This window comes from Protobothrops mucrosquamatus, unplaced genomic scaffold, assembly GCF_001527695.2.
Source record: "Protobothrops mucrosquamatus isolate PMUCROS unplaced genomic scaffold, P.Mucros_1.0 scaffold1098, whole genome shotgun sequence".
NCBI lineage: Eukaryota > Metazoa > Chordata > Lepidosauria > Squamata > Viperidae > Protobothrops > Protobothrops mucrosquamatus.
In genome coordinates this window covers 363,064-373,416 of record NW_015387320.1, presented here as the reverse complement: position 1 = coordinate 373,416, position 10,353 = coordinate 363,064, and the positions used below count along the sequence as shown (strand labels likewise).

The 10,353-nt window shown below is 41.1% G+C and overlaps 1 protein-coding gene across 1 annotated transcript in view; it reads right to left on the bottom strand.

The window, feature by feature from the left end:
• Positions 1-914: 914 nt before the first annotated feature.
• The window catches only part of MFSD14A (major facilitator superfamily domain containing 14A), a 32,143-nt gene continuing 22,704 nt past the window's right edge, over positions 915-10,353 (bottom strand). Inside the window, exons 7-12 of the mRNA XM_015820248.1 lie at positions 8,466-8,579; positions 8,014-8,085; positions 6,959-7,071; positions 6,244-6,341; positions 5,784-5,941; positions 915-2,229 (exon numbers count right to left, since the gene is read on the bottom strand). Of these exons, the coding sequence (XP_015675734.1) occupies positions 2,023-2,229; positions 5,784-5,941; positions 6,244-6,341; positions 6,959-7,071; positions 8,014-8,085; positions 8,466-8,579 (762 nt within the window). The 3' untranslated portion in view covers positions 915-2,022. The remainder of the gene's footprint in view (positions 2,230-5,783; positions 5,942-6,243; positions 6,342-6,958; positions 7,072-8,013; positions 8,086-8,465; positions 8,580-10,353) is intronic.

Sequence of the window (10,353 nt, the reverse complement as noted above, 5' to 3'; positions counted from 1 at the left end):
TGCAAGTGAAGATTAAAATAAAAATCCAGAGCAGACCATATAGTAAGTACTACCTTACCCAGTACCTGAATTTTAGTGACTACAAAGAATTAACATTAAGATCTTAATATGCTACTGTTAGCTCGTGCAAATCTTTCTCTGTCCATCCCTCCCATATTTCTATTAACAATAACTTAGTTTATACATTTGCTAAGAGTTCATTTGTACTATATATCAATCCAGCCTTTTTTAAAGATCTCGGGAGAGAATAGAAAAAAACAAAAGACAATCCACCGGCCTCTTACTATGTTTCTACATCAATACGAAAATAAAGTTTAATAAACTTGGATCTAATATAAGCCATAGTATTTTTTTAATGCAATAAAACCACAGTGAAATGGGATTAATGAGAAATGTTCTAAAGAACCCTTAGTTAACACTGGAGAAAGATGCCTTACTACAGGCTAAACTACAGTACTTTGTTTTCTTATTACTCAGAAGTGAGCTATCTTTGTTGTAATCTTACCCAGAGAAACTATACTAGCATTATGCAATTGGAATAAATATATGTACTGTCCAAAAAAATCCTTCAGTATTCACACAATTACTGCTTTCCATTTTTCATCTGACACGATGTACCTTTTGTTCCAAGTGCTAAGACTAAAGAAATCTTAATTAAATTTTCAGAAAGTGTTTTTCTAGGTACATAAATTCTTATGATAAAAATATATGCATATCTAGAACAAAATATGTGAAATGAAAGATGTACAATCAACTGTATTGACAGTATATTATACCAAGTATATCATTTTTAAAAAATCACTAAAATATTCAACTTTTATTAACAGAGTATTTACAATTTTTCAGCTTCTATTCAACCGTGGTGAAAGTTTTAAAAAAAACTTAAGCAATAACCACAGCACAAGATGAAAACATTTTGAACTATACAATACTTTATACACATTTTATACAAAGGAACACTTAAATAATACAACTGGACACAAAAATATACACTTTTAGAGAAATTCACATCGGTAATTGTATAAAGCTCTCTCCTGTACTGTGGTCCTGAAAATGCAGGACTACCCCTTGGCTCTGAAGTGTTATTTGTGACAATCCTAAAAGGCCACTATAGAGCAAGAATTGCCACTTGAATTACTAGACAAGAGTATTTACTAGCCCCTACATATGTAATTTACAAATAAAATAGTAGGAAAAGCTGATCAACTCTCATTTGTCCTTGGTTCAAACCTGAACAGCTATTCATCCTGTCAAGTAATAGAAGTGACAATCATGTATAGAGCACATCAACATCATCAAGGCTGTCAGCTTGGAGTTGAGTTTGTACGTTCAAGTTTTGAGGTCCTTATGCAAAACATCCAAAGCATAGTGGTATCAAATTGTATTTATGACGGTAGAGTGTTGGAGCCCATAGTAAAATCTAGGCTCGCACTACTACAGAATTAGCAGAATAATGCACTTAAAGTGTTCAGGATGTGTATTCAACACATGATTTGTGTTAGTAAAAAAAGAAAAAAAAAATAACCTGTCAGACATTGATTTGAAAGTCCAATAGCAAACAAATTCACCTTCCCAGCCAAGTGCATCTATGTTAAGGCTTTGAATCCATCTGACCAACGATTTCACAGACAAAAGAGATACCCAAATTCTGCTTGTATGTCTCACTGAGACCAGCATGAAGAGAACGAAGCTTAACACCTTCAAGAAACTGATGCAGGAACACATGCTGATACCTTGTGTATATATATATATATATATAATTTTGTTCAAAATTAAGGAGATTTAATATATTTAGGTCTTTTGACAAAAATCCTAGCTTCTTTTTAAAAACCAAAGTAATTTAAGTCGTAACTTCTTTGGATGGTTTTCCATTTCCTGTTTGTGGTTCTTAACAGTTTTCATGCAAGAGAGCCATTCCTTAAGAACATCTTAAGAAACGACAATTTCAATGAAAATGGAATGTGTATCCAGAACTGCAGGTGAAAAAATAAAACTTGCTCTACGAGTCCTTGAGTTTTGTCATCATACATTTGTGTCCTGTAATAAAGGTTCTTTGGCCTCTCCCGGGGCCTGTGGGCTGTGTGGATGTCCATGTCCACCACAGTGTTTTTTCCAGCTGCTAGAGCGAACATTTAAATTGGTATGTTCAGGAATAAACAAGGCAACGAGGAGAGCCAGCAATACAGAACATGCGCCAAATAAGAACGGAGGCCCAGGAATGATGGAATTCTGGAAAGAAAAACAAAACAGCGGAGTTAGCGTTAAAGACAAAAAGTCAGGACTTTCGTTTGTTTAGTTAAATTATGGTTAGATTATCTTACGCAAGAACGAAGTGGAGTGTGACCAATCTGATTTTGCGCTTCAGTATCATGAGCGAGCTGTTTCTTTCCCACTGCTCCCCGCATTACTTCAGAGATTTCAAATCACTGAACTCTGATCTGGTAAAATCAGATAATAATCCTGCTCAACTCTCCTTTGGCTGCATGGCTTAAGCTTTTTTTTTCATCTCCTAAACACTTTTTGTGGCATAGTTAGAGAGCAACATCTAAATCCGAAGCTGCATATATTTTGCAAAGATGAATTAATATCGATGTTCAGGGAATTAGTTGATTATATTGCAGGCCATATATAAAACTAACATCTTCATGCATACAAGGTTTGTATGGTTATGTAATGATACTCTATTATTTCTTTTCCATAGGTAAGTCATCACTCGTCTACAGGTTGCATTGTTAATTTGGCATTCCACCTGTGTCCCATCAGATGGCACTATTTCAAGGAAGTGTTCCCCCCCCCCAACATGTGGGATACAGGAATACCATTAGGGAAAGACAGTCCCTCAAATAAGCAGCATTTTTTTTGTACATGTTATTAAAATACCAACAATTAAAACAATTAAATTGTAATCCACCCAGAATTTTTGACGAGGCCGATGACCTCAAATTTGAATTAAATAAATAGTTCAGTCCATGCACATTGGGCTTTAGGTGATAAACAGCATGCTGAATTGCAAACCAAAGCTATTACTCTATCCTGGCCTGAACTGAGGTTGAAAACGTTCTAGATAATGCACAGTATTGGGATCACATTGTGCTAGGGGGAAGACGGAGAATCACAATCCTCTGACTACACAATTTCCCATCCTGATTTGGATTTTGTACATACTGTCAGGTGCAAGAAGTCAGGAGCTAAAGTAGAGTTCAAAAGTACTACAAGTTTCTTTCATGCTATCTATACACAAGAATCTGAACTACCAAAGATCAAGAATTGGCACCAGATACAAGTCAACAGACTTCAAGGGGAAGTCTCTCACGGGGACGTAGAGACTCCAAATTGATGATGTGTTTGACCCCATCCTTGGGCTCAGCCTGGTCATCTCCTACACATATATCGCAACAAAAGGGCAGCTATACTTCCAATGTTACATGGCAGGCAAGCTATAAGATCCCTACAAGAATTCGTACATTTCAGTTGCTTTCACTTGTTTGCTCAATAACTCTTAGCTTACAGAATCTGGATCTACAATTGTATCTATATGGAGAAATGGATCCCATGTCCAAATACTAGGTCAATATAAGTATCAATCAGTCTAGCACATGAGTGAGATTAACTTTAGGCTAAGCAAAATAAAATGTTCCTGTGTCAGCAAAGAATTTTCCTATTCAAGAAGAGTGATGTTGGGAAGCAATCTGTTGCTTAAAAAAATAAAACAATATCCAGAGAATAATTATAAGTTAGTCATTTTTTTTCTTTTGCAAGCAACAACAAATCTCCGTAGCTTGAAAAGGAACAAATCACCACTATGGGAGTGAGGGAAGATTAATCGTTCTCCCCTTTTTGTTCTGAAAAAGTAAAGTACTGGTACTTTACTATGAGCCGTGGTGGCACAGTGTTTAGAATGCAGTATTGCAGGCTAACTCTGCCAACTGCCAGGAGTTTGATCCTGACCGGCTCAAGGTTAACTCAGCCCTTCATCAATCCAAAGTTGGTAAAATGAGGGCCGAGATTGTTAGGGGCAATAGGCTGACTCTGTAAATCGCTTAGAGAGGGCTATAAAGCATTATGGGGAGGTATAGTAAGTTTAACTGCTATTGTTGTGGAATAGAAGGACACGAGCCATTGGTAGCTCTTGACTTACAACTGGTTAATGACCACTTGAAGTTAAAACAAACCCTCCAAAAGTTACTTATGGCCCGTTTTCGAAGTTACACACCCAGTCACATGGGTCCAGTCACGTGATGCCTTGAGTTAAACCCTCAAAAACTTATGACCATAATTCCAGGCTCAATTATGGTCATAGGTTGAGGACTACAAGTGAAATGAAGTAAAAAGTAAAGTACCAAAAAACATTGCCAAATTCCCCAATGGGAGTGAAAAAGAAAACAACAGAGCTGCTGCACTCTGTGGAGCTTCACTCCACAACCGCTCCTGCTTCTTTAACTATAAATAATCATTAAGCAAAATCTGGACAACCACAGAACAGTGATTAAAGCAGGTTAAACTACAAGATGTTGTTACTGATTGTGAGGGATTAGCCCAGGATGATTTCCAAGACAGCTGTAAGGAAAAGATTCATGCTATTTGGCAGATAAAGTTGTTTGGATCTCTTTAGAGTTGAACCTCAACCGGTCAGTTTCAGCTGAGGTACCTTGTGTGGTTATCTGGAGAAGGACTGAGTCTGTGGCTTCTGAGCATTCTCCAGTCTGTTAGCTTGGTCACCTGTTTGTTAAATCCAGGTCACTCCTAGATAGCAAAAGGTGTCAGGGAGGTGATCTGTAGTTGGGTCTATGCGGCGGTGTCAGGTCTTTGAGTGACAAGGCTGTGGTGCATCTTCTCAAGAAGACATCACTGGAGCCAACAGTCTTAGATAATTACTGTCCCGGGAAGATAGTAATGGAGAAAGGTATGGCGAGGTTTCAGATCCATAGGACCCTGTCAAGCCTGAGGCCGGGATTTAGTAGAGGGACGTCACTGGATTGTGCCCCATGATCTCTCAGTGGCTTTTGATAGTGTCATCCACAGTATCTATTCCAGACATGCCAAACACAAGGCCCGGGGGCTGGATGCGGCCCACGAAGTGGTTTCATGTGGCCCGCGAAGCCATCCTGGAAACAGTGAGGGAACGGCCACCACTGCCTTGGCCCTGGCCCAGGCCAGCCGGGAGCCAATGTACAATTTTGTGGTGGCCATCTATGCTGAAACGCATTTAGTCTTAGCTCTACAAGGCCGTCTGGAAACAGCGAGGAACCAGCCCCTGCCGCGTCGGCCCCGCCCCCTGGGTGCATGCTGGGGAGGTGTCACCCTTTGTGAGGAAGAAATGGACCATGCCTTGGCACTTGCCCTAGTCCCACCCCCTTCTGCCAGAGACCCTCAGATCTGTCCCACTCCTGCCCAGACCCCCACAGGCACCCTTGACACGAACGATGTAGAGCTGGCCATGCCCACCCAGTAGGCCACACCCACTCCATCCATGCCCACCCAGTAGGCCGCATCCACCCTGCCCACACACACCCCGCCCCCCCCGAGGGCAACCGCAATGCTGATGCGGCCCTCAATGAAATTGAGTTTGACACCCCTGATCTAGTGGAACTGGTTTCAGGAATTTGGGGGGGGGGGTAGGAGGCACTGTTTTACAGTGGTTCTCCTCCTTTCCTTGTGGCTGGTGACAATCAGTAAAAAATATCTGAGTTGCAGTGATACATTTAAAATTGTGATATTTTTTTTCCTTATCATCACATACACATTTTGTTAAAAAAAAAATACTTGCTGTGCCTTAAACATACTTGTTGTGAATGGTGTTGGGGGGGCACATTGACTTCATTTTCAGTCATTGGATTTTCATTCAATTCTACATGGAAGATGTAGAATATGAAACCATAAAGCGCTGGTCCCAAACCATTACAGAGTCCTCTAATTCCTGTTATCATTCCTTGGACAACTCCTATAAAATAATGCATATGCAAATCAACATCCATAAGCAAATGATAAAAATGTATTGTGATTAGTTATTATTAGATTAAATGCTCAACAATGTTTACATGCTTTGCACAGAAATATCAGCAAATGTTCTGATTTTTTTTTTTTGACGAGTAGTTAGGATACTTGCAAAATACCATTTGTGACTATTAATCAAAATAATATGGTGGCGTTGTTTGAAAAGGGAGATTTGTCAATTTTCAGTAAGGCGATATTTCCATTATTAAGGAGTTTCTGTCTTGTGTGTTAATTTTAAGAAGTGCTTACCCTGTTGATCAGCATCAGCAGTTCGTGAAACAAGCGCACTCACTGCTGGAAATGTGATGCTTGACATGGCTGCAACAGCCCCTGCTGCCCACATCATCCTGGAAAAGAGGGTATAGAGACCGATAAATGAACCAGGCTAGTATTCACAATGATTTCAATAGATTTTAAAATTAATCAAATAAGTCAGATACAAAGAGAAACATATAATTCCAAAACAAAGTTAATACAAAGTAGTCCCTTGACTTACGACCACAACTATTGCTAAGGGAGAAAGTTATTAAGTGAATTTTGCCCCATTTTACGACCTTTCTTACCACAGTTGTTAGGTGAATCACTGCAGTTGTTAAGTTAGTAACACAGTTGTTAAGTGAATCTGGTTTCCCCATTGACTTTCTTTGTCAGAAGGTTGCAAAAACCTAATCACATGACTCCAGGACACTGCAACCGTCATAAATGTGAGTGGTTGTCAAGCATCCAAATGTAAACCATGGGGAGGTTGTAGCAGTCGTTAAGTATGAAAAAATAGTCATAAGTCACTTTTTTCAGTGCCACTGTAACTTTCAACGGTCACTGAATGAACTGTTGCAAGTCCAGGACTACCTGTAGCTTGCATTGAAACATCAATGACAGGCATACTATTGATGGATGTTTAAAAAACCTCTGTTAAGTTAACTAAAGGTGTAACAATAATAAAACACAATGAAAAATTACTTACCAAGGTTCAGAGCCAAAACCGTACCATGCAAGCTGCAATATTTGAAATCCAAGACCAAGTAAGATGGTGTTTTTGTTTCCAATTGATCTCATAAGTAAGCTCAGAACTATCGTCTGAGGAAAGAAAAAGGTTTTTAAAAAATCAGGACTTTTTAGAGGTTTGATCAGCGTGATAACTACATCAATACAAAGCTTGACCTTCACCTCCCTCCTTCAGGTGGACTCAGCTGATCTTGCATACTTGTCCTCATCAGGGAAGGGCTGCCCATGTATGTGAGGTTGGGGCAGAGGCATTTGGTGACCATGTTTCTTTTTTTATCAGCCTTCCCTCTTCCACGCTCCCAGGACATGGCAACCTTCTAGGTATCATTCTAGAACAGTGATGGCGAACCTTTTAGAGACCGAGTGCCCAAACCGCAACCCAAAACCCACTTATTTGCCGCATCAGCATTGTGGTGCCCTCAGAGGGGGTGGGCGTGGCCCACTGGGTGAGCATGGCTGCGGTAGTCATGGCAGACTGAGTGGGCGTGGCTGGAGTGGGTGTGGCCACCTTGATGTTGCTCAGGGGGGACTCCTGTGGGGGCTGGGCAGGATTGGGGGAGATCCAGGGGGTCTCTAGTGGGTGGGGCAGTGGTCAGGAGGCACATCCTGCGGGGTGAGGCAGGGGTGCCACTGCTGCGGGGCAATGTGAGGCAGGGGCGGCTGCTGCCTGACACCATCAGCCCCCGCACACAGAGGCCAGCGAGCGCATGGGGGCGTGCTCTACCACCTCTACTCAAGCTTGCTAGCCAGCTGCTTTACCTCCTTTGTGCTGGGTGGGGCTGCCGCTCCGGGCGCCAGCAGTGGCCTAATGGACCTGCTTGAGCTGGTGGTGGCGGCAGGTGTGCCCACAGAGAGGGCTCTGAGTGCCGCCTCTGGCACGTGTGCCATAAGTTTGCCATCACTGTTCTAGAAAGTTATCAAAATGAACCCATTCCATAACCCCAGGCTATCAACCTACTTGAATAAACGGTACTGGCAGATACTCAGCAAGTGTATTTTCTCAGTTACAATTACCTGTGCAACAATGGAGAGAATCCCAAGGACAGCGATAAATGCTGCGACACTTTCTGATGAAAATCTCATTATCTAAATTTTTAAAGAGAGAATCCCACTGTAGAGGATTATGATAAACTATGAATGACTCACACGTACATGTACAGATAATAAAAGTTTGTGTGATAAAATCTTTAAGAAATCAAGATAACACATTCCTCTATTTAAGAACGACGATATTACAGTATACAGAGCTTATTCTATGAAAATTAGAGGCTGAACGGTAGTAACTTTTAATGAAATAAATCTGCTCTTAAAGACAACAATTCCAAATGGCATAAAATGGAAACATTTTGTTCTGTTGAAACAGTTACCAAAAATTAAGACCTAAATCTATTAGTAAGTCCTGACTATATTCACTTTCATTTGTGCAAACCAATGTGTGCAATTCAAAGAATTAGGCAAAGGTTTACCTGTCTGAGGTACAAGAAGAAGCTGGAATACTGGCCTGCCTCAGGGAGGTAGGAGAGAAAGACCGTGATGCAGATTAGCAGCACTATAGAATCCTGACCCACTTTCTTCAATGACTAGAAATAATGAAACATAAACCAATTAACTTTTATTAGTAAGACTGTCAAGAATCTGGATTTCCTAATTATTATTTTTTAATCAATCATGGGTAGGGAGCAGCTGGGGAAAGAAACAGAAAGCAGGATTTCTGCCAATTGGGGGATTCTTCCCAGACAGAAAATAATCAATACGTTGAAAAAAACAAAAATAGCCTGAAGGTGCATTAACTACTACCTGCTTTCCAGAATCTATGGAATACATATTAAGTCCCATTGAATGTGGTTTAGAAATAGACAGGGAAAGAGACATGGCCTGCTGGAACTCTTTACAGCCTATGAGATGCAGCGAATTGATCTCAACTGGGACACAGTAAGCTTTTGGAAGTCAGCCCCACTATAGACAATGCTCTTTTAAGGATGAAAGGGTGAGATAATGATAGCATCTTCCCAGCATGGTGTAAGGCCCTGATGACCAGTTTTCTCCAAACCTAGGGCAGTCGGCACTGTAAGACTTTTACATGCAATACTGTGGGGTCCTTGGTGCTCTCCGAGGGTCATTTTCTTGGAGACATTTCATTACCCAACTAGATATCATCATCATCAGAGATAACAAGAAAACCACCAAGCTCAGAGAGCACCGAGGACCCCATAATTCAACCTTGAGCCACAGGTATTCTCTTCTACTGGCACACACAATACTGGACTACTCCAGCCAGATATGGACACTACCCATCTAATCCTAGAGCTCAGCTCAGCAGTCACACGTTTCCTTTGGAAGAGGGGAAAACATGCGAATACTCAGAAATATTTTTTTCACTTTTAATATTGTAGAAAACTAAAGTAGGATTAAAATTATACACAGTAAACTGCCTTAACATGTTTATAGGAGCTTGCTATCTTATTCTATTTTATTTAATTCAATATTAAATAAAATGAAATATTCCAAACCCTGTATAGCTCCAATTTAGCCTAGTTTAATATAATTTATAACTCTTATTTCCTACTTCTTCTTGAAGAAGGAAAACTAAGTTTATGAACTTTGATGCCTATTTCAAAATGAACTCAAAATAAACTCCTCGTTTCTTTTCAGATTGTATCTGGGGGAAAAAATTAAATTAAAAAAAAACAGACTAACAAATCCAATGCTAGTAACTCTCCAAGAAAGAATATCAACAGAAACTGAAATGGGCAGTACAGCAATGACAACGGCAGACTGATTCTGTTCTTAATTAAACTCCTCTTGACTAGTCATCTCTCTGCCACAGCCTGTTCCTCACAATATAAAATGCTAACTATCACAAGGGTCCCCTTGTTCTTGGTTAGAATGTCCTGTCCTGTGGATCAGTGGGAGGGGCAGGTATGGCGGGAGCAGAGGACCATATCGGGTTTTGGGAGCACGCACACGCTGCTTACAAGCTTGTGGATGCTCCGATCCTCAGGGCTCTACTCGACTCCCTGGGACCTTAGATCCTCGGGCCCGGGACTATCGGCTGATGTTGTGCAACGCCAGGTCCGTAGTAAATAAGGCCCCCCTCATTCAAGAGCTGATTCAAGAGGGGGGAGCGGACCTGGCAGGTATTACCGAGACCTGGCTGGGCATGGAAGGGGGAGTTCCCCTTGTCGATCTATGCCCACCAGGTTTCCAGGCATTCCATCGGCCGAGAGCCCGGGGTAGGGGCGGTGGGGTGGCGGTCATTATAAGGGAGAGTCTGTGTCCAAGGGAGGCCACTGTGCCTCAGATAGACAGTGTGGAGTCCCTCCTTGTGAAGTGGGGACATGGGGTGCAAGTGGG